Here is a 23,998-nt window from a genome sequence, read left to right on the forward strand (position 1 = left end):
GTTTCTGCAATCTCTACAAAGTATGTTAATATTAAATATTAAAAATTAAAGCATTAAACAACATAGGAAATGGACCTTTAGTGTGGCAGCACCTACCCTATGGAATTCCCTCTCCAATGTGATAAAATACAAATGATACAATGGTACAAATATTCCATTAAGCTTTCACAGTTCCCTCTTCCTAATGAAACTGATGTTGCAAAGGCTATCATAAGCTTCCTTCCTGCTAAAGCTAGAGAACTGTGAATTTTGAACAACAGCTGTATTCTGGTTCACATAGTGGTTTAAGAAGTGTGAATTAGGTAGTTTCTCATTAAAAAGCAAACAAAACCAAATTTCTCCCCTATCCTTGCTCTGAGCTTCTTGAAGGAAGGCCCTGATAAAATTTAATAAAGCTGATCTAACAAACAACTCTTGCTTTCCCAGGACCACACAAATTCAAAAGAAACCAAGTAATTAGATATAAAACAGAAGTTACCTAAATCTGCTGTTCAGATAGATAACTGGTGCTCAACACCTACACTGTCCGAAGAGTTCCCCAGAGCCCTACAATTTTCTGGTCCCCCACCAGCAGTATTGCCCTAATTGTGATCTAGCAGCCTTTACCAATCTTTAGGTCCCCAGCTGTTGCTGGACTACAATTCAGATAATTCCTGACCATTGGCCATGCTGGCTGGGGCTGTTGGGGGTTGTAATCCAGCAACATATAGGGACCCAAAGGCTGGGAAAGGCTGTGTTGAGCTAGTGGCACAGGGCTAATAGGAAGTTGGTTAGGTACCATCCACAGTTCAGTGGTTAGAACAGATGTTTTACATGTAAAAGGCCCCAGGTTCAATCTGGCATCCCTAGTTAAAAGGGGCAGCTAGCTTGCTAGGGCTGATGGGAGTAGTAGTTCAGATTATCTTGACCCATTCCAGTCTGGGTTCAGGCCTGGTTATGGGACTGAATCTGCCTTGGTAGCCCTGATGGATGACCTTTTCCGGGAGAAGGACAGGGGGAGTGCAACCCTGTTATTCTTACTTGATCTCTCAGCAGCTTTTGATACCATTGACCATGGTATCCTTCTGGGCCGACTTGGTGAGATGGGTATTGGAGGCACTGTTTTACAGTGGTTCCAATTCTATCTCCAGGGTTGTTTTCAGAGAATAGCATTGGGTGACTGTCTTACAGCCCCATGGCAGTTGTGCTGTGGGGTGCCACAGGGTACCATCTTGTCCTCCATGCTGTTTAACATCTATATGAAGCCCTTGGGAGCAGTCATCAGGAGATTTGGGGCAAGGTGTCAGCAGTATGCTGACGATACCCAGCTCTATTTCTCCATAACATCTGAATCAGGAGAGGCCGTGCAAGCCCTGGACCGCTGCCTGGACTCAGTGGTGGGCTGGATGAGGGCCAATAAACTGAGTCCGAATCCTAGCAAGACAGAGGCACTGTGGGTTGGTGGTTCCCAAGTCTTGATAATTGGTCAATTGCCTGCTTTGGATGGGGTCGTACTCCCTCTGAAAGAGCAGGTCTGTAGTCTGGGGGTGCTTCTGGATCCATCTTTGTTGCTAGAGGCCCAGGTGACCTCCATGTCTAGGAGTGCCTTTTACCAGCTTTGGCTGGTAAGACAGCTGTGGCCGTTTCTAGACCGGGATAGTCTGACCACTGTTGTCCACGCACTGGTAACCTCCAGGCTAGATTACTGTAATGCGCTCTCTGTGGAGCTGCCCTTGAGGTTGGTCCAGAAGCTGCAGCTAGTGCAAAATGCGGCGGCGAGACTGCTCACTGGGGCAGGGTATTGCCAACATGTCACCCCACTGCTGAAAGAATTGCACTGGCTGCCCATTTGCTACTGGGTCAAGTTCAAGGTTCTAGTTTTGGTGTACAAAGCCCTATGCAGCTCAGAACCAGGATACAAGAAAGACAGTCTTACTCCTTATATACCCAGTTGATCAGTGTGCTCTGCAGGTGAGGGCCTCCTGCAGATACCATCTTATCAGGAGATTCGTTCTGCACAATATAGGAAACGGACCTTTAGTGTGGCGGCACCTACCCTGTTGAATGCCCACCCCTTGAATATTAGGGAGGTGCCATCTCTGCTATCTTTTCAGCGCCTTTTGAAGACTTTCCTCTTTCAACAAGTCTTTTAAGTTAAGACCCTATCCCAGTCTGCGTCTGTGTTAGAATTGCTTGTTAATATGTTTTTTTAATAATATGTTTTTAACCCTTTTTTAAAGATGTTTTTGAAGCTTTTTTAAAATGTTTTTTAAAGTTGTTTTGTTTTAATGTATTTTAAGGTCTGTTTTTATGATGTTTTAAAATGTTTTTAGTGTTTCTGTTTGCCACCCTGGGCTCCTACTGGGAGGAATGGGAGGATATAAATCAAATAATAAATAAATAAATAAACAAACAAACATCTGAAGGGCCAAAGGTTCCCCAGAACTGAGCTAGCGCAAGAGACTTCCACTTGTAGAATGCAACTTCCCCCTTCCCTCCTCTCCCCTGCAGTCCCTTGTACTTTCAAAATCATGCACAAGAGAGAAGACTTGCAGAAATACAAAACACATTTTTTTCACAGAATCACAGAATAGTAGAGTTGGAAGGGGCCTAGAAGGCCATCAAGTCCAGCCCCCTGGTCTATGCAGGAATCCAACCTAAAGCATATCCGACAGGTGGCTGTCCAGCTGACTCTTGAATGCCTCCAGTGCTGGAGAGCCATCAACTCCCTAGGTTATTGGTTCCATTCCATTTTTAGGGGGGCTAAAGAGGGGGACAAAACAGCCCAACACGGACTGAATATACTCAGTGGCCACAAATGCAGAATAGTATTGAGTGATGGAAGCCCTTTACAGTAGTACTCCACCCTGCAACATTTTGTTACAGATCCCATTTGCTTTATACAGACTGGTACAAATATTCCATTAAGCTTTCACTGTTCCCTCTTCCAGACATTGCAAAGGCTACCGTAAGCTTCCCACCTGCAGGGGGGCAAGCGTGAAGCAATATTATTTTTGTATTCAGTGACACTTGTGTTTTTCTCGTTCTTGTGATTGTCTTTGCATTCTAGGAGGCTACAGTTTTATCAGTGACTGCAAGGGGCAACATTCTGTGAGACTGAGAATGTGACCTTTGCCACAGAGTATGAATTACTTATCCAATGTTTATCCATCCATGAAAGCAGAGAGCGACTAGCCTTTAGATGGAAGCATCTTCACCAAACAGCATCAGATTTCACAACAAATGTCTTTAGAAGACCCAAAAGTAACCTTCAGCACATTTATGCATTATATTCAGTGGGGCTTCCTCCCCATGTTTGTAAAGATGCAGGCCTAATTATATAGGTACCACCCTCGACTCAGTAGCACTAAAAATACTATTATGAGGGAGGAGGTAAGTGGGTAGCTATCTGCAAATGTCTGGCCCAGAAAGCAAGTATTTACCTCAAAAACTACTTCATACTGGTTATTTTTCCAAGACACAATTAGCATTTTGGTGTAAATATCCTACACTGGTTTGCTAAGTGGGTTGGAAAACTTTTTTTAAAAAAAATGTTGAAATACTGTTTACCACAGTAAAAAGCAAAAGCAAAAAACAACAGTTGTCCATTTACCAGAACTGTATATTTGTTTAGCTCTCACACACACTCTTGGAATTGAATTCTTGGTTGCACAAGTTACACACATATTTATTTATTCTATGCATATCCACCCATATAACTAGCAATTTACAGACCATTAAAAATAAAAAATAAAAAATGGAAATTATTAGAGAAAAACTAAAACCAATTATAAACAAATCAAGACAGCTAAAATCAATAGAAACACAACAACTAAAAGCAATTTAAAACCAACATAAACCCAGCAAGGGGAAGCACTAAAATAGATGTACCATTATGATAAAAAGAATACTATAAAAATGAAAAGGCCAGTGAGAACAAAAAGTTCTTTATCTGGTGCCTAAAAGACCACAGCATGAGCACCAAGCAAGACTCCCTGGGGAAGGCATTGTATAAATGGAGCACCACCACCAAGAAGGCATTTTCCCTGGTTACCACCCAGTTCACCTCACATATCATGGCCCACTAAGGCTCAACCTGGGAGTATCTCAAATGATGATATAGTAAGAGCACAGTTGAACATGTACAGAGCTTATTTTCCAAACCACTGAGTAACCATAGGTAGATTCCACAGTCTGGAAGTTACTGCAATGCTTCCACCTAAAACAATGACTGGAGAGATGCGGGGAGAGGGTTGAATCCTAGCATCTTCCTTTTTTAAAAAAAATCAGTCTGTCCATCTGAGCGTAATTCAAGTGTAATGTTTTATGTTTTGTTGTTCAAAATGCATTTTGTAAGCTATTACAGTATATATTCTATTACCTATTTTAAGGCTGTTCTCATGATGTAGTCCGCAGCGCCATCTACCAACAGATCGTGCTGTGGGCTACAGCGTGACGACAGCCTTCTAAATGCCACTAGGTCGTTGCAGCAGCGTCTGAGAGCAGTGGTCGCAGCCACTCAGCTCCACAGCAACCATCCTGCTCTGCTGCCGCCACTGCTGCCTACCTCACTGACACCACTGTTTCACTTATTAGAAGTCGTAGTGAATGATTACCTGAACTATTAAAGGTTTCACCAGTGCTGATTTCGTCTTGGTTTTCTTAAAATAATAGTGCAGAAGATGTATGGACAAGTATCATTGTGCGTTAGTCACTAGGTGGCACTGGACATAGTTGAGTCTGGGTGGAACCAGGAATTTCCTGTTACTATTCTGTCTTGCTTTAAGAGAGGTCATCTCTAGACTGTCATTATTTTACTGGAGGTATGCATGCCTAAAGTGGATTAAAATGCTCTGGCGCAACAAATCAATTTTTTAAAAAACAAAATAGACTTTTTGAGATTCATGATGGCAAAAGTGATGGTGAAATACACTAAAAAGTGTGGGATAATGATTGATTAACAGGAAGTTGTATAACCTGCTAACTGTCAATGGGCAACTTCAAGGCCCCTGCTCTGATGCCTCTTCATCATTAAACCTGACTTGGACCAGACAACCTGACAAATAGATGTCTTCTGTAACATAGAACAGGGGTTCCCAACCTTTATGAGCACGGGACCCCCTTTATAAGCTGAATTTTTTTTGTGACCCCCTCCCCCCAGGGAGGCAGGCTGGCTACCAGGAAGGAAGGGGGAAAGCAGCCTTTCTTTGCAGCCTTGCTTCTTTTTGCTTCACAAAAAGCCCTCTCCTCTCATTCTAAGTAAGGGCGCTGTCAGTAGCGGCAGTGCAAGGAGACAGGAATCAGTGATAGTATTCCCCTCTTTTTCCTGGTAGCTCCACCCTCAGACTCCTTTGGCATCTGCCATGTATTTTATAGGCAGATGCCTGCCCTTAGTGCGCCTGAAAGACACTCTGGAGCTTCAGAAAAGGCCTCCCCTCTTGTTTGGAGCAAGGGGGAGGTGTCATCTGCAGCGGCAGTGGAAAGCAGACAGTGTAGAGGGAGTGAAGACTTCTTTAAAAAATAATAATAAATAATTCATTTCTTTACTGTTCACGGCCCCCTCTGGATTACTTTGCGGCCCCCCTGGGGGTCCCGGCCCCCAGGTTGGGAACCACTGACATAGAACACATGACCACCATAAGACCCTTGAAAAACTATTCAGTTGTGGTCTAAATTGAAAAATGTAGCTTCGTTGAGAACTCCTTAAAAACACTTTAACACTTGTTTGTTAAACTAAGAGAACTATATCAAGTGCATCTCTGAAAAGGCTCTTATCCAAAAAATGTTATTTCGTCCCAAAGTCTACCTCTTCAACCTGTCAATCTTTTTCTCTTTTCACATTTAATGTATTTTAGAGAACTTTATTGCAACAATAAAATTTGTTTCAAGTATCCAGAATCCAATGCTTCCAAGCCTCTTAATAAGAATCAATCAAGAGATGGCCTTTGGAAGGGACTAGGACTGATCTCCTCAAGCAAAGAAGATTTCACAATGTCTCTCTCTTGAGGAACAAAGACATCCAGATCACAATCTAATGCAGAATTAGTCACTCTTAAGCCCAGTGAATTCAAAAGGTATGTGTAAGAATCAGCCATGGAGTAAACCTGTGGCCTTCCAGGTGTTGTTGGACTCCCACTCCCATCATCCCAAACCACTGGCCATGCTGGCAGGACTTATGGGAGCTGGGAGTCCAACAACATCTGGAGGGCCACAGGTTCTCCACCCCGGGGTAAACGTTTGTAAGCAGTGATAGTGATAGTGATCTTCTTAGGTTCAGAAGGGCAGATGAAAGATGCATTGAAAGAACACATCAATTGAACAGCAGTAGCCAAGCTGATGTAGCGAATAATTCAGCATTGGAGCTCTGAACTATGTCAAAAGAGGATTGTCACCCTATTTAAAAGCTGCATTGTTATTTCAACCAGATGCATACTGTTATTCATCAAAACACTGTGAGATTTTATAGCGTCCTTCTACCAAAAGTTCATCTCCCAGCACAAGCAGCTCTTCAGCTTGCAAAGCAAAATCATAAAGGCTGAAAGAACTACATTCATTAGGTCCACCTTCTTCCCAAGGCAGGGATTTCCAATAGCATAAGACAAAATACTAGAGGAACGGAGGATGTGTACACACAACACTTTAAAATGTTTGCTTATTTATCCAACATTAAATCCCATGTTACCCAACTGTGAACATACTGAATGAAGCATAGCGTGTGGTGACATTTTGCTGGGTGCCATCTATCCATTGTCTTTTTTTTTTTTTTTTTTTTTTTTCAATAATTTTTATTCAGATTTTCATAAAACATACAAGACAAAATCATAAAACATTCAAAGACAAAAAACAAAATCAAAAATAGTTAAACAAAAAGAAAAAAAGAAAAAAGAAAAAAAAAAAACAAAAATAAAAAATAAAGAGTAAAATATTGACTTCCCATTTGTCAAAGATCAAATCAGTTATAAGTCTATAATATATAACAATCCTGTCTCTTAAGTCATATTATAAAATCACTTTCCTCCAGTAGTTATCTTACTTAATCATCAAATCTCATAAACATTACTTTATTCTTTCCACAAAAAGTCAAAGAGAGGTTTCAATTCTTTAAGAAATATATCTATCAATTTTTTTTTCCAGATAAGCATATCGATTAATCCATCTCATTACTAATTATGATAATCTTATTGTCATAACCATAGTCAAAATAAACATTTCAATTAATCCATCACATCAGAATCTGTTAGGTTCAGTAATTTCAGTAGCCATTGTTCTATTATCCCTATTAGTTCCATTTTCCATCTTCCATCTTCAGTAGTCTTGTTAAGTCCAGTAATTTCAGTATCCAATCTTCCATTATCAGTATTCCATAATAATCTTGCTGTCAAAGCCATAGTCATATAATAAGAGTCTGATGGGAATTACCTCTATCCCAAATATTTTCTTGCCATCCATTCTGAATAGGTTGCTGAAATACTGCTGTAAAATCATATCTCTGTTCTTTTTTTCAAAATACACTGGGTCATCTCTTGAAAGTTTTTCCATTGTCACATGGCTGCAGTTAATTCCATAGATTTTCTCTATATTGGGCTCCATCACATCATTCCAGTCCAGAAGATTATCCATGCCATTAATAACTTTATCTCTAGAATCTTCATTAATTTCTTCAGAGATAACATTGAGTTCCAAACAATAGATTTTATTTCTAAAGTCCATAGACTCCAAATCTTGTTCCTGTTCCACGTTTGTTCCAATCTCCGGGATCTCCTCTCTCACAGGGACCCCTGTTCCAGTCTCCAGGGTCTCCTCTCTCACAGGGACCCCTGTTCCAGTCTCCAGGGTCTCCTCTCTCACAAGGACCCCTATGTCTTTAATCTCCTGTATCTCCAAACAATAGATTTTGTTTCTAAAGTCCATAGACTCCAAATCTTTTTCCTGTTCCACGTTTGTTCCAATCTCCGGGGTCTCCTCTCTCACAGGGACCCCTTCCAGGGTCACCTCTCTCACAGGGACCCCTATATCTTTAATCTCCTGCTTCATTTTACTCAATTCAATTTTCAGCTCCTTACAACCCTGTCGCAGGTTTTGTTTCGTTATCTCAATCTCATCCATTATTTTCTGAAACATAGTTATTTCCAGCTTCTCAGCCACTTTCTTAATTGCCATTTTAAAAGAAAAATATAGGAAAACCACTTCTTATTTCAGCAACAATTGGGTTAATACTCCAAACTTGGTGACATCACAGTATAAACAGAGCAGACAGCCTTATCTCTCCATGCTTAAGTAAACAAAATGCAGTTCCCAGGATCGAAACAATTAATGGCGGTCGTCAGAAAACAGATTCGTCAAAATAAAATAGACCAAAAAGAGAGTAGTCTCAGACAATATAATATTCTTCAAAATAAAAATCTGGAATAGAAATCCCTCTTCTGTGTATATCTTTAGAATGCAAATCCAGGACAGCTTTTTGCAACAAAAACAGAGATAAGCTATTAATTAGTGAGTAGCAGAGAGAAGTTATGGCTCCCCAGTGAGATGTCAAAAACCGATCAATCTGGCAAATCTCTTTTAAACAGCAACAATTTAAGTCAAGTAAAAGAAAAATATAGAAAGAAGGGTGCTTGCCTGTTAGTGCGTTCTCTCTTAGAAGATAAGATGAACGTTCGCTTTATCAGATAGAGCTTGTTGTTGAAAATCCGTCCCACCTTCGTCGGCTGGACCTCGTCCCATAAATTAATGAGATCTGGTCGTCCCAACAAAAATAGGCTTTGAGGTTAATCTCTTCGTTTCTCCCTACCCGGGAGAAGTTTAATCAGTCAAAAAAAAAAAAAATCTGACTGATATATCTGAATAAGCTTCTTTTGAGGCAGGAGCCCGTCTCAAAAGCAGGCACAGGCTAAGTCACCCTTCCCGGAAGTCCATCTATCCATTGTCAAGGTGCTCCTCCTTTAACAGCTGGTGAGGCTGGACACCACACACACGTTTATTAACCCGCTGTTTTGTGCAAGTGTGGTATATCAGAAAACTTATATTGCAAAAATAATTTTAAAATTGCCTGCATGTACAGGTAAACCAGTGCATGCCAAAATGGACTTCAGGTTTCCTGAACTCAGGGAGGGTGGAATTTCCAAAGCTATTTTTGAAAATGTACTTTAAAAAAAAAAAATCCACCTCTATAACATTGATCATAAAAATGATAATTTGTCAATATTTCCCTTTAAAATATCAATGTCGTTATATGCCTTCAAGTCGATTATGACTTATGGTGACCCTATGAATCAGCAACCTCCAATAGCATATGATATAAACCATCCTGTTCAGAATTTGTAGGTTCAGGTCTGTGGCTTCCTTTATAGAATCAATCCATCTCTTATTTGGCCTTCCTCTTTTTTTACTCCCTTCTGTTTTCCCAGCATTATTGTCTTTTCAAATGAATCGTGTCTTCTTATGATGTGTCCAAAGTATGATAACCTCCGTTTCATCATTTTAGCTTCTAGTGATAGTTCTGGTTTCAGTTGTTCTAACTGTCAGCTCTGCACTGAGACAGCAGTGCTGGTGGGGGCTGGAAATGCCTGGGTCGTTAGCAGGGGAGGAAAGTCCTTAGCCGGCAGTCTGGTTGTAAATCTGCCAGGCAAACGAGGAGGGAACTTGATAAGGGCCAGGCCTGTCTGAAGCTTACTTTCCAAGTCCGAAGTCCAGAAGCGAGGTCAGTAGAGGTCCGGGATCAATTGCCAAGGGGTCAGTCCAAGAGATGCTGCAGGGAAACTAGGAATACACGAGCCATGCCTGACATTGCAGTCAGCAACAAGTTGAAGCCAAGGTGTGCCTTATAAGGAGCAGGTTTGACAGCAGGTGTGAGCCCTCAGCGTTTGGGCCTTAAGGGGACAGGCCTGCCTCTCTTCTGCCTGACCTTCTGCTGTCTACGTTCTGCAGGTGAGGGGGGAGTATCCTGTTCACTGTCTGTGTCTGGCTGCAGGGCCTCTGCTGTATCTGGAGTGCTCTGCAGCTGAGGGGGAGAAGGAGCTGGATTCTCAGGAGGCTCCTCCGTGTCTCCTTCTGGGTCTGCTGCTCCTGGGTCTGCTGCTGTTACTCCCGAGTCGTCCTCATCAGAGGAGTCCTCTGACGGGGCCATGACACTAACACCCAATTATTTGTCTTTTTCGCAGTCCATGGTATGTGCAAAGCTCTCCTCCAACACCACATTTCAAATGTGTTGATTTTTCTCTAATCCTCTTTTTTCACTGTCCAACTTTCACATCCATACATAGAGATCCGGAATACTATGGTCTAAATGATCCTAACTTTAGTGTTCAGTGATAAATCTTTGCATTTGAGGACCTTGTCTAGTTCTCTCATAGCTGCCCTCCCCAGTCCTAGTCTTCTTCTGATTTCTTGACTATCTGCATATCTTAAATTATTGATATTTCTCCCTCCAATTTTCACACTTCCTTCATCTTGGTCCAATCACGCTTTCCATATGATACGTTCTGAGTATACATTAAACAAAGAGGGTGATAAAATACACCCGTCTCACACCCTTTCCGATTGGGAACCAATTGGTTTTTCCATATTCTGTCCTTACAGTAGCCTCTTGTCCAGAGTATAGGTTGCGCATCAGGACAATCAGATTCTGTGGCACCCCATAGTTTTTCGTGATTTACACAATCAAAGGCTTTGCTGTAATCTATAAACACATCCCTTTTATAGAGTTCTCCAGTGTATTCCTTCCATCTTCCTTTTATTTTATCTCGGTCAGTTAGTGTGTTTCCCTGTTGATTATTCAAGATCCCTACCCTTGGTTTAAATTTCCCTTTAATATCTCTAATCTTTTGGAATAGGGCTCTTGTTCTTCCCTTTTTGTTGTCCTCTTCTATTTCTATACAATAACTATTGTAATAGTTCTCTTTGTTCCTTCATACTAGTCGTTGTATAGTTGCATTTAGGGTTCTAACAATTTTTCTATCTCCTTTTGCTTTCCTTCTCTCTTTAACCATTTTAAGAGTTCTCTGTCAACTAAGTTTAAAGGCTCAAACCTGTTCCTTATTTGATCTTTATATTCTTCTGGGATGTTATTTAAATTGTATTTTGGCATTATGGTTGCTTTGTTCTTTTTTAGCTTTACTCTGATTTTTGATATTACCAGTTCATGATCTGTACCGTCTGCTCCTCGTCTTGTTTTTGCAGAAAGTATGGAACTTCTCCATCTTCTGCTTCCAATTATATAATCAATTTGATTCCTATATTGACCATCTGGTGATGTTCACGTGTACAGTCAATTTCCTCCTTTACTTCTGCATAAAATCTCCCCAATTCCTCTTCTTCTGCATAAAATCTCCCCAATTCCTCTTCTTCTGCATTTGCCGTTGGAGTGTAGACTTGGATGATGGTTATGTGATAGGTTTCCCATTTAATCTCATTGATATCAATCGCTCAGACCTTGCATTATAGCTCCTAATTGCTTTTGCTACATCACGTCTCACTATTAAAGCAACCCCGTTTCTTCTCAATTTCTCATTTCCTGCATATTTTGTAGTTGCATGATTGAAAATGTCCCATTCCTGTCCATTTTAATTCACTCACTATTGTAATGTTGATACATTCCATTTCTTGCTTGACAATTTCTAACTTTCCCTAGTTCATGCTTCTCACATTCCATGTTCCTATTGTGTGTGTCATACAACTCCGGACTCTCCTTTCGCATCTGTGCGCATCAGCCTCTGGGCTTCCTTTTGGCTTTGACCCAGCTGTGTCATTAGTCACAGTGCTACTCGTACTTGTCCTTTGTTCTTCCCCAGTAGCTTGGTGAGTGCCTTCTGACCTGGGGGTCTCATCTTCCAGCACTATTTCATGTTGCATTTTGGATACTCTGTTCATAGGGTTTTCGTGGTAAGAGGTATTCAGAGGTGGTTTACCATTGCCTTCCTCTGAGTTTGGATGCATCTTAGTCTGGTGTCTCAACTTTGACCATTCCGCCTTGGGTGACCCTGATAGGAGTCTAGCCTCTTGGTCTAGACTCCTGGCATTGCTCTCAGCTTCTTCAACACTCTCAAACCCCCTCCCCACATTAAGGTGTGCATCCTAGAGGGAGTTGGGAAAATTATTGATCAAAATATTAGAAGGAGCCTCTTTTAAGTTGATTTGTATCTACAGTCAAGAGGGAATCTTATTGATACACAGTTATCTGTGATGATTTCTTAACTATTATAATGTTCTATAGTACTGATTATCCAGAAATTGAATATATGAAGATTTTGGCTCTAGTAATGCCAAAACGTTCTGAAGACCATAGAAATGAATTAGACAAATCAAACGAGGAAGAAGTTAGGAATGTGATTTTAAGAAATTATGATCAATTAACAACACAATCCTGTGCATGATTACTCAGAAGTAAATTTCAGTGTGTTCATTGGGGCCTACTCCCATGTAAGCTTCTCCAATTTGTAGTCTAATATTGCACTCCTATACCTACTTACCTAGAGTAAGCTCCAAAGAACTCATTGGGACTTCCTGGTGAGTAAACATGTATAAGATTGCACTGTAAGTCACCTGGGCTTCATAGTTACCCTCTGGAATTATATTAACACACCTACATGGGAGTAAATCCCATTGAAGGTAGTGCGAGCAACATCTGGGTAAGCATTCATAGAATTGGGTACATGCCTTTTTTCCTCTAGCTAAAATGTACTCAAGCTGTGTACTACGGGATCCATTGGCCAGTGCCAATCGAAAGCATCCCATCAACCTATCAGGCTAGCATCAGTTCAGGTTTGTTCTGTATCTGCTTGCTGCTGCTTTTACCAATCCGTGTTTTTTTCCACTCGGAAAAACATTGATATTAATGTCAATATTTTGAAGGAAAAGCTAAAGAACAACAAAGCAATCATAATGCTAAAATACAATTTAAATAACATCCCAGGAGGATATAAAGATCAGAAGAAAGATTTGAGGCTTTAAACTTATTTGACGGAGAACCAGAAGAACTATGGACTGAAGTCAGAGACATTATCAGGGAAGAATGCAAACAGACAATACCTCTAGTTAAAAAGAGATAAAGACCTCAGTGGATAACTGAAGAAACTCTTAAAAAGAGGAAGGCCAAACCAGTGATGGATTGATTCCATAAAGGAAGCCACAGACCTGAACTTACAAGATCTGAACAGGTGGTTCATGACAGATGCTGCTGGAGATCGCTGATTCATAGGGTCGCCATAAGTCAGAATCAACTTGAAGGCACATAACAACAACAACAATTTTCCCGATTTATCTACCAATTTTCTTTTTTAAAAAAGGTACTGGTTATCTTGAACATTAACCATAAACACATTGTAGGGTGAAGTAAAAGACTTTAAAACACATTAAAACAAAGCATCTTATAACAATCTTTAAAAACATATTGAAACAAAACATTTTTAAAACATCTTTTTAAAAAATACAGGTTCAAAAACTTCTAAAAAAGCAATTCCAACACAGATGTAGACTGGGATAAGGTCTCTACTTAAAGGCTTGTTGAAAGAAGAAGGTCCTCAATAGGCGCCAAAAAGATAACAGAGATGGTGCCTGTCTAATATTTAAGGAGAGGGAATTCCATTGTGTCAGCGCCACAACACTAAAGCTCCACTTCCTATGTTGTGCGGAATGGTCTTCCTGGTAAGATGGTATGTGCAGGAGGCCCTCGCCTGCAGAGCACAGTGATCAGCTGAGCATATAAGTAAGACGATCTTTCAGGTATCCTGGTCCCAAGCTGTATAGGGCTTTGTACACCAAAATCAGAACCTTAAACTTGGCCTGGTAGCCAATAGGCAGCCAGTGCAATTCTTTCAGCGGCAGGGTGACATGTTGGCAATACAGTGAGCAGTCGTAGGGTAAAAAGGAACTATCGAGCCGGGGGGGGAGGGGAATCAAGTGAAACAGAATGCAACATGTTGCACATATATGTGCAAAACAACACAAAGAAAGAAAATGCATTTGGGACTTAATCTCCCTTTTCATAATCCTGAGCTAATTATCTGCAGGGAGAAAAAGAATCAACTAAATTTCAGCAAATTGGTCCCTACTGGCAAAATGATATTCAGAGCCTCTGTTAATTCAGGCATGGAACCTGTGCAGACGTTCAACGTATTGATGAGGATGGGGGACTGGATTGCACTCACTGGCCCTTAACCTGCATGCTTTGGTCCAAATCATCTCACAGAGTTTACACATGGACAAGCTGTATTAGCACGGCTTTTTTTGTGATAGTACTCCCTGGTATGGAGTACTGGCACCTCTCTTTTTTTTCTTTTTCTTTTTTGCTCCTTATGCCATCCATTTTGTGCCATTCCACGGCATTTTTATCAAGATATGGGTACCAGCACCTCATATTATGGAAAAATACGTAGTACAATGCATGCAGAGAGCCTTTACAGGCATACAAATTTATGCAGAGATTTAGATCAACATGTGGAGGTTGGCAGGGATGATGGGCTGAACACACCTCACTGCCACATCCACTTGATCATGCTATCATAGTCATCCTTTCAGCACCTGCTTAAAACTTTTCTGTTTAGGCAAGCCTTTCCAGATACATAGATGTTGATCTGTTTTAATATTTTCAGTTAATAGCTGTTTTACTTGTTTTAAACATATTTTTAACTTGTTTTAATTATAATTTTAATTTTTTTTGTAAACTGCTTAGAGGTCTCTACATTCAAGTGTGGTATATAAATGTTGTTAATTAAATATATAAGATTGTGGGTTACACTTTCACGTACATTGGGCTTACATCTCTGCTCCTTGACTATGTGGTGTTATGAACCACATTTGGATAGCGTGTGTAAGGAAATCCTATTTAAATTATCCATATATTTTTCAATATTCCTTCATGTGCTGAAATGAACATCTTTCACTTGTATGTATACCAGGCCCGCAATCAGCTTTGCTTTTCAACAGTAGAAGGATATTCTGCAGGCCAGTAATGTTTCCAAGGAGAATAGTTCTAACTCCACACCGAAGGGGTGGGAGCAGGACGATGTCCCACACATGTTTACATTGGCATAGTTTTATCTGTAGACATAAGAGAGATCAAAGGAGTGATAACACCCTCTAGGCTTGAATTCTACAGACTACTACAAACCTGCTACACACTCTTTTTCTTTGTAATTTTGTAATTAGGGACTAGGCCAAAAATCCAATTCTTCCCTAGGTTCCAGGTATTTCTAATAGCTCCTGGGCCAGTCAAAAACTTGTCTTCCAAATTCAGGAGGGGGCAGAGGGGGCAAGATCTTCCATGGCATGGCTGTAATGTCTGAAGCAGACGGATCTATATAAGGATCAGGCTGTCATGATACTAAAAGGCTGACCAGAGAGGTCCAACAGGAACTCTCCTGTAAGGGAGAATGCATGGACAACAGAATGGTGAATTATCTTCATTGTAAGTAATTGTAGAGTGATGCACATTGGGGTGGGGGAAAATATTGCAAACTTGGTGGTTTTAAAGGGGGGGTTGACATATTTATAGGGGTTGAGCAAATCAACAGATATAAAAGCGAAGTGGAACTTCCAGGTTCAGAGGCAGTGTATCCCGACTGGGGGACAGTTTTCTCAGTGGAGGTTTGTAAACAGTGGAGTTCCCCAAGGATTTGTATTGGGCGCAGTGTTTCTTAACTCCTTCATAAATTATCCATGGCGAGAAGTGAGCCAAGTGTGCAGATGGAGCTGGCAAAAAAAGGATTTCTTCAACTGAGTGAACAAGCATAAAAATGGCAAATGCAGTTCAAGGTAAGTAAGTATAAAGTAACGCATATTGGGACAAAAAGAAATCCAGACTTCACATTTACACTGACAGGGTCTGAACTGGCAGTGATTGGCCAGGAAAGAGATCTTGGGTGTGTGGTGAATTGCTAAATGAAAACGTTGACTGAGTGTGTGGCAACCGTGATTATTCTGAAGGATTATTAACAAAGGGAACAACAATAAAACTGGCAAAAAATAAAAAGGAATTAGATAAACACCACCAACAGCGCTTTTTTTCATGGCATGTAGGATGAGCTGTGAACTTCCTTCAGGGTGAAATAGTCATACATTCAAATCAGTTCATGCGCAGCTCAGGCCACAAATGTGCTCTGTCCATATTCTTACCATGCAGGTTTGGTCATGTGAAATGAAAAAAAAAACCCACAAACAGACACAGACCCCATCTACACTATGCATTTAAAGCACTATTATACTACTTTAAATATTCATGGCTTCTGTTAAGTTCTTATTTAAAACTAGGGGCTGCACCCCTGCTCACTCTGCTCACCAGTCCCTGCCACTCTCACCATGGTAACCCCCTAGAGCTTCCCCTTCCCACTTCATGCAACTACTGAGCTCTCTTTTCACCTTCCCAAACCCATTTCTGAAGCCACTTTTCTATACCGCAGGCTATTTTGCACTTGTTTTCACCTTCACCCCATGCCCATGCCTCATACGCCTTCCTTTTTTTGGAAACTCGCTTTGCCCCCCTTTTTTCACTTTCAACCATTTTTCTTTCCTCCTCTTCCTTTCTTTCCTCAGCTTCCCCTTGCACACAGACCACCCTTGTTCCCATGCCTCCTTCTCTCTCCCATTTTGCGGCTCCCATTTGCACACATACAGTTTTCACCTTCACTCCTTTTTTCCTCTCTCCTTTCTCAACTTCCAGTTGCACACAGACCACCCCCATTTCCAAGCTTCCTCCCCCTCCTATTCTGCAGCTCCCTTTGCACACTCACCCCATTTTAAACAACGGGAGAAGTATAAGTCAGGAATGGGGGAACATGTGAGGGGGGAAGTGTTGTTTTAAACAATGGGAGGGGTCTGAGCAAAGCAGGGGTGGAGGAACATGAGAGGGAAAATGTTGATTAAAAAATGGGATTCAGCAAAGCAGAGATGGAGGAATACTGAGGGGGAAAGTGTTGGTTTTAAACAACATGAGAGGTTTGAGTACAGCAAGTAGGGCAAGGAGGGAGTTGGGAAAGGCTGTGTTATATCTGTGTTAACTTTTTGTAATTAGCTCCTGTGTTGTATCCATCTCTGCTATTTATTTTTATTTTTTTATTTAAAATATTTCTATCCCGCCCTTCTACCCTACAATAGGGCACTCAGGCCAGCTCACAATAAATATAATACACAATAAAATCATACCCAATAAAAACACAAAAAACATTAAAATAGATAAAAGTACACAAAATACGGTTGAGAAATTTAGGGGAGTGATATTAAAATGGACTAAAGAAATAAAACTAAAAAAGGGGGGAAATAAAATCAGTTCCAGGCTCTACTTTCAGTCCCTCCCAAAGGCTCTCTGGAACAAGATGGTTTTCAGAAGTCTCCGGAAAACCACCAGGGAAGGAGCAGAGCGGACTTCTTGGGGTAGGGTATTCCAAAGCTTGGGGGCCACCACTGAAAAGGCTCTCTCCCACGTGCCTGTCAGTCTAACATCTTTCATTCCAGTCAGAGGAGGCCAGAGGCAGCTGATCTTAAATCAAGGGCAGGTACACATGGATGTAAGCAGTCCCTCAGGCATAGCTTGGAAACGTTACTTTTTTGAACTACAACTCCCATCAGCCCCAGCCAGCATGGCCACTGGATTGGGCTGATAGGAGTTGTAGTTCAAAAAAGTAACTTTTCCAAGCTCTGCTCAGGTACATTGGTCCAAAGCTTTTTAGGGTTTTAAAGGTCAGAACCAGCACTTTGAATTGGGCCAGGAAACAAATTGGGAGCCAGTGGAGTCAATAAAGCAGAGGGGTGATATGACCCCTGCACCGCAATCCAGTTAACATTCTGGCTGCCACACTTTATCATTTATGGTCATTTATCATTTATCATTTTGAGCAGATTTGCTAGAAAACAATATTTTAGGCCAGTTCATCCCCTGATGAAGGTCAAACTACTGAGTGGCTGAAACGCATTGGGCTTTTGTTAAAATAAACATTTTTTCAAGCATTTTGGGGTTGCTCCTTTTTTTCCTCCTTTTGCCACACTTTGAGCCAACTGCAATTTCTGAACTGTTTTCAAAGGCAGCTCCACATAGAGTACATTACAGTAATTAAGCCTCGATGTCACCAATGCATGTGTCACTGTGGCCAAGTTAACTGCTTCTAGGAACAGGCACAGCTGGTAGAATAGTTTGAGTTGGCCAAAAGCACTCCTGGCTACTGCAGCCACCTGATATTCAAGCAGCAGGGCAGGATTCAGGAATACTCCCAAACTGCGGACCTGCTCCTTCAAGGGGAGTATGACCCCATCCAGAACAGATTGCAGCCCTATTCCCAGCACAGTTTTCCCCTTGACCAGCAACACTTCCATCTTGTCTGGATTAAGTTTCAGTTTGTTAGCCCACATCCAGCCCTTCACAGCCTCCAGGCACCAGTTTACAATGAGCACTCCCTCCCTGTAATCAAGTGGTAGGGAGAGATAGAGCTGTGTGTCATCAGCATACTGATGACATTGTACTCCAAATCTCTGGATGACTGCTCCCAATGGTTTCATATAGATAACAAAGAACATAGGAGACAGAATGGAACCCTGTGGAACCCCCATAGGCCAGCAACCAGGGGGTTAAGCACTAGTCTCCCAGCACTACCTTTTGGGACCTGTCCACCAGATAGGACCACAGCCACCATAGAACCGTGCCTCCCAATCCCATCCCTGCCAGATGGCCCAGAAGGATACCATGGCTGATGGTATCAAAAGCCACAGAGAGATCCAGCAGCACCAACAGGGATGCACTCCCCCTGTCTGATGCCTGGTGTAGGTCATCAAACAGGGCAACCAAGGCAGACTCTCTCCTATGACCAGGTCTGAAGCCTGAGTGGAAAGGGTCTATATAATTCTATTCATCCAGGAAAGCTTGGAGCTAAGCAGCCACTACCTCCTCAATCACATTGCCCAAAAAAGGGAGATTAGAGACTGGGCAGCAGTTGTTAAGATCTGCAGGGTCTACTGAAGGTCTCATTAACAGAGGTCTTATCACAGCCTCCATCAACAATGTAGGCACAGAATCTTCCCTTAGGGAGGTATTAATTAAATATGCCAACCAACCAGACACTCCCACTCTTGCAGACTTGATTAACCAGGATGGGCAAGGGTCAAGAGAGCAAGTGGTGGCCCCCATTTCTCCCAGCGTCCTGTCCACATCCTCAGGCTTTACAAGGTGAAAAGTATCCATAGAAAAATGACCAGAGGAAGCCTCGGGGGCATTAGGCACAACTGTAGTTAATGAGTCCAAGTCAGTCCAAATACAGGCAATTTTATCTGCAAAGTGCCTCACAAACATGTCACAACAAGTGACTGAGGGAACAGGATCCAGTGTAAGGCCAGAGTCCAAAAGACCCCGGATCACCCAGGAAAGCATCGCCAGACAACACTGAGTGGACACAATGGTGGCAGAGAAGTGAGCTTTCTTTGCTGCCATCACCACCACATGATAGGATCAAAAATGAGCTCTAGCCTGTGTTCGGTCAGGAGCAGACTGAGTTTTTCTCCATCGTCGCTCTAGCTGTTGTCCTTGCTGTTTCATCAGCCCCAAGGTTTGAGCAAACCAAGCCCTCCCTAGTGGAAGAGAGCTATTCAGAGTGATAGTGTCCACTGCCCAGGTCACTCCGTATTCCAGAAATTAACCAGCGCTTCGGCAGTATCGCCAGCCATGCTGGGAACATCCCCCAGAGCATACAGGAAACCATCCAGATCCATAAATCTCTGAGGGCGGACCATCTTAATTGGTCCTTCACCCCTGTGAAGGTTCCCAGGGGCACAAAGCCTAAACCTTGCCAATGGAGTCACTAAGAACCCCTCCACCCTCAGATCACCCTCTTCCTGTCCCAAACAAAACACTAAACCAAGTGTGTGTCCTGCCACATGCTTTGGTGCAGATAATATCAGAGACAGCCCCATAGTTGTCATGGCAACCATGAAGTTAAAACTATTTTTTTTAAAAAGCAACCTTCAGTATGCCTTCCTCCCCAATTTATTTAGCCCTCTCCTGTTGTTTTATACCACCACTTTCTGCCTCTTACTGTCCCTCTCTGTCCTCAATGTTTTGCCAAGGCAGAAAAGGATCTCAGTATTGTTAGAATATGCAAATACCTAGTTTGAAGGCCACATTTCTACTTTGCTCTTCCCCCTCCATGGAGATGAGGCCTGCCCATCCAGCACAATGCCATTCTTACACAAATATAGTATAGAAGAGATACTGTTTAATATAGATCAAGTTAACACACAACTGCATAGGAAAATAAAAATAACCACCAGAAGAAGCTAAAGGGTAGAGTCTTAGTTCCAACCCATAACTGGAGACAATGTTTAGCAATATCATTACCCAGAACGACACCTTCCCCAAAAGAATCCAAGGAACTGCAGTTTGTTAATGGTGCTAAGAGTTGTTAGGACACCCCCATTCCCTACACACAGCTACAGTTCCCAGAGTTCCTTAGGAAGAGGAAATGGTTGCTAAACCACTCTGAGAATTGTAGCTTTGTGAGGGGAATATGCGGTTCCTCAGAACTCTCAGCATCCTTAACAAACTACAGTTCCCAAGATTCTTTTAGGGGAAGCCATAACTGTTTAAAGTGGTCTAATAGTGCTTTTAATGTATAGTGCAAATGTGGCTTTTGGTTTATGAATACCTGGAATTACCAACAGCAATAAACATTTCAAGATAACTCTGTCACTTACTAGTCCATTGCAAGTGCTGATCACTGCCTTCCCATTCCTGAAATCTGGCTGCACGACTGTCCCAATGAGGTGACATGACGTTTCCAAGCGTTGTATGATCTGTGCACCAGAGTAGTTGCCATGTCGTCTTTCCAGAATATAACTTTTAGATAGTAACCCTTGTTGGAGAGTTAAGTTAAAAAAGAGATCCTTCTCTTTGTGCTTAATTTTATAATACACCTTACTGTCCTTTTTCATGATGTCTCTTTTCCTTCTGGTGGTTGAGGCATGGTGATGCAAACTGTAGGAGAGAAACTGCCCTTCTGCGTTGACTTTCGCTGGGCTGACCGCTTGGTAGTCCTGCAACGTTTTGACAAATTTATCTAGAGAAGAAAAGGAGCAACTGAATGAGTAGTTAAGAGGACATTGGGCTGTATTCAGCTGCCTTTTACTCAGAGTAGGCCTACTGAAATTAATGGATCAAAGTTAGAAGTGGTCATTAATTTCAAAGGGTCTACTCTGAGTAAAAGTTAATTAACTACAACCCACTATATTGATTATATATTACACCCAAGGATACAATTTCCCCTTTGTGGGTTTGTCTACTAACAATCGTCACCACATCTTGCGGTGGTGAATTATCTAATTATCTAATTATACATTGTGTAAATTCTTGTCTGGTGGTGTATTCTCTGTCATCTACTTGGTGCTGAAGTGTTTAAAAGTGAAGGCAGCGTATATCTGTCTACATGTTGGTAGCAGTCACCTCTCCCCATTTTAGATTTCCACCCAGACTTCAAAAATATAACATAATAAAAAATAAAAACATTTAATCAGGTCATCGATGTACCAAGTCTTTGGCTAACGTTAAGTGATTGTAACTCCTTTGAAGCTAGCGAGGAAGCTGCATTGATTAACAGTAGCTGAAAGTCAATCCCAATGCAGGTCTGTAATACAGGCCCCATCTCCTGTTCCCAAAGCTCCTGGCTTTCTCCTCCTTTCCCTGGGAATTGTTTATAGCAATCCATTGCATAGTGGGCAGACACACATAGCTCTGGCGAATAGGAGGATTTCATCCCAATGCAAATAGCAGCTGTATCAGGAGTAGAGTTACCAGGTCTCCGTTTTCCGCCGAAATCTCTGGTTTTTTGGGGGGCCCTCCGGCTCTCCGGCTAGCACCCCTTAATCTCTGGACTCCCAGCTTCAATTTTAAAAAAAATAAGTTTCTAGGTGGTCTGGTTCCCGAGATATACACCAAAACATCAGCCGCCACCCCATGACTGTTTAATCTATTTAACTGATACAACACTGAAGTTGGTTCCTAGTTCCCAGTTCCTTATTTGCTTGAAAGTTCGAAACACTAAAAAAGAAGAGTTGACAACTACAGCAACTTCAAGCCAAACTTAACATGTCTCTGAACCCCAAAATATATGTTGGGGTACCCTGTATGATATATCACTGTGATCGGGGGACTCTCCCCATCAAGAATAACAATATATTTATGCAATCAAAATCATCAGGCTTCTGATATTATCATAAATATATAATGATGTCATAAAATCATAAAAAATAAGTAACTGGGGGTGCCCACCCCAAACTCTGCTCTGGGACAGGACAAATCATATACCCCAGGAAAGGGGAGGGTGTCCTCTATGAGATGCCACTGCATCCCGCCTGGCCCAGAGCTTCTGCTGGGTGCAGGGCATGGAGGAAGGCATCTATGCTAAATCAAAATGGACAAAAACACATAGAAAAAAATAAGTAACTGGGGGTGCCCACCCCAAAATCTGCTCTGGGCCAGGACAAATCATACACCCCATGAAAGGGGAGGGTGTCCTCTATGAGATGCCACTGCATCCTGCCTGGCCCAGAGCTTCTGCTGGGCACAGGGGAAGGATGAGGGCATCTATGCAGACAGAAAGGGTAGAGAATCTTCTTACTCTTACTCATTTCTCAGACCTCTTTCTGAAGGAAGGGTCAAATCTGTAAAGAAGTTTGGAGCAGCCACATTAAAAGATAAGGGCAGGGCATTCCAGGCAGGGGGTTGCCAACCCTGCTTGGATATGGATGTCTTTGCAGAGAATCCCTAGTCAAGCTTTACCAACAGCACAATCCAAACTATATCTACTCAGAAGTAAGTTCTGTTGAGTTCTATGGGGGCTTAGTCCCTTAGTACGTGTGTTTAGAATTGCATCCTTCAGGGGTATCCATCTTTACTCCCGAGTGCTCCCATCTAACATCTTCACAACACTAGGCTCCTTTCTTCCTACAGTGGCCTTCTGGTGACTGGACTGGCCTGAAGGCACTTAAACCCTTCTTGCCGAAAGCAAGTAGGCTAGATTAAATGTTCCCTACCCAGGCTCCATCTTTTAGCTAAGATGTCTAGCTTAATTTCCAGTCAGATATTTTTTTTAATTGTACGCTCCAAGCAACTGTGGTTGATGCTTAATGTATCATGCTTAATGACATCGCTTGGGCCCGCCCCGTGACATCACTCGGGCCCACCCCGTGACATAACTCGGGCCTGCCCCTAAAATCTCAGGTTTTGGGATGCTTCTGACCTGGCAACCCTAATCAGGAGTACAGTATGGAAAAAAAATATTATTCTTCCTTCCTACCTACTGCAATTTCACTCTCCTTTCCCCCATAGCCACATCCACATCAGGCATCCATTCCACTTTAAACAGTCATGACTTCCCCCAAAGAATCCTGGGAAATGTAGTTTTGAAGGGTACTGAGTGTTATTAGGAGATTCTAATTCTCTTGACAGCGTTCCAATAGCCAGAGTGGTTGAACAGTTGGCCTTTCTTCCCACAGAATTCTGGGAATTGGAGCTCTATGAGAGGAATAACGGTCTCCTAACAACTCTCAGCACCCTTCACAAACTACACTTCCCAGGATTCATTGGGGAAAACCATGATCGTTTAAAGTGGAATAAATGTCTGGTGTGGATGTGGCTATCACACCATTCACCGACTGAGGGTCAAATTTCAATATCACATTTGAGCTATCCCTAACATATTACAAACTAGCTCCTGTTTTTCATAATTCAACCTGCCTTTCAAGATGTCTGAGTAAAATCACGGGTAGGTCCAGAGAGACGAGACTGTTTAATTACAGAAGTAAATGTGTATAAAAACTTTCCTCCAAAATACTGTGGACTATAGGGCTGACCCCCCCCCAGCAGATGTTCATAAAACCAGCTCTTGCATCAGTGCCCCTTCATATTGACAGTTCTTATCTATCAAAATCTTAATAGATGCAGTGTTAAATACCATTAATCAAATATCTTGCAATGACTTGTTTGGGACCAATATACTGAGAATCTGCTTATCTTTTCCTATATGTTGCTTTTCATATTTGATCAGAAATT

At 41.9% G+C, this 23,998-nt stretch overlaps 1 protein-coding gene across 3 annotated transcripts in view; it reads right to left on the reverse strand.

Moving 5' to 3' along the window:
* Positions 1–23,998, reverse strand: part of ADAMTS12 (ADAM metallopeptidase with thrombospondin type 1 motif 12) — a 248,924-nt gene that overhangs the window by 195,760 nt on the left and 29,166 nt on the right. For all 3 annotated transcript variants that reach the window (XM_061615943.1, XM_061615952.1, XM_061615934.1), the window contains exon 2: positions 20,647–21,008. In XM_061615943.1, coding sequence (XP_061471927.1) covers positions 20,647–20,883 — 237 coding nt within the window. In that variant the 5' untranslated portion in view covers positions 20,884–21,008. The remainder of the gene's footprint in view (positions 1–20,646; positions 21,009–23,998) is intronic.

The sequence above is a fragment of the Rhineura floridana genome, chromosome 1 (genome assembly GCF_030035675.1).
Source record: "Rhineura floridana isolate rRhiFlo1 chromosome 1, rRhiFlo1.hap2, whole genome shotgun sequence".
NCBI classification, from domain to species: domain Eukaryota; kingdom Metazoa; phylum Chordata; class Lepidosauria; order Squamata; family Rhineuridae; genus Rhineura; species Rhineura floridana.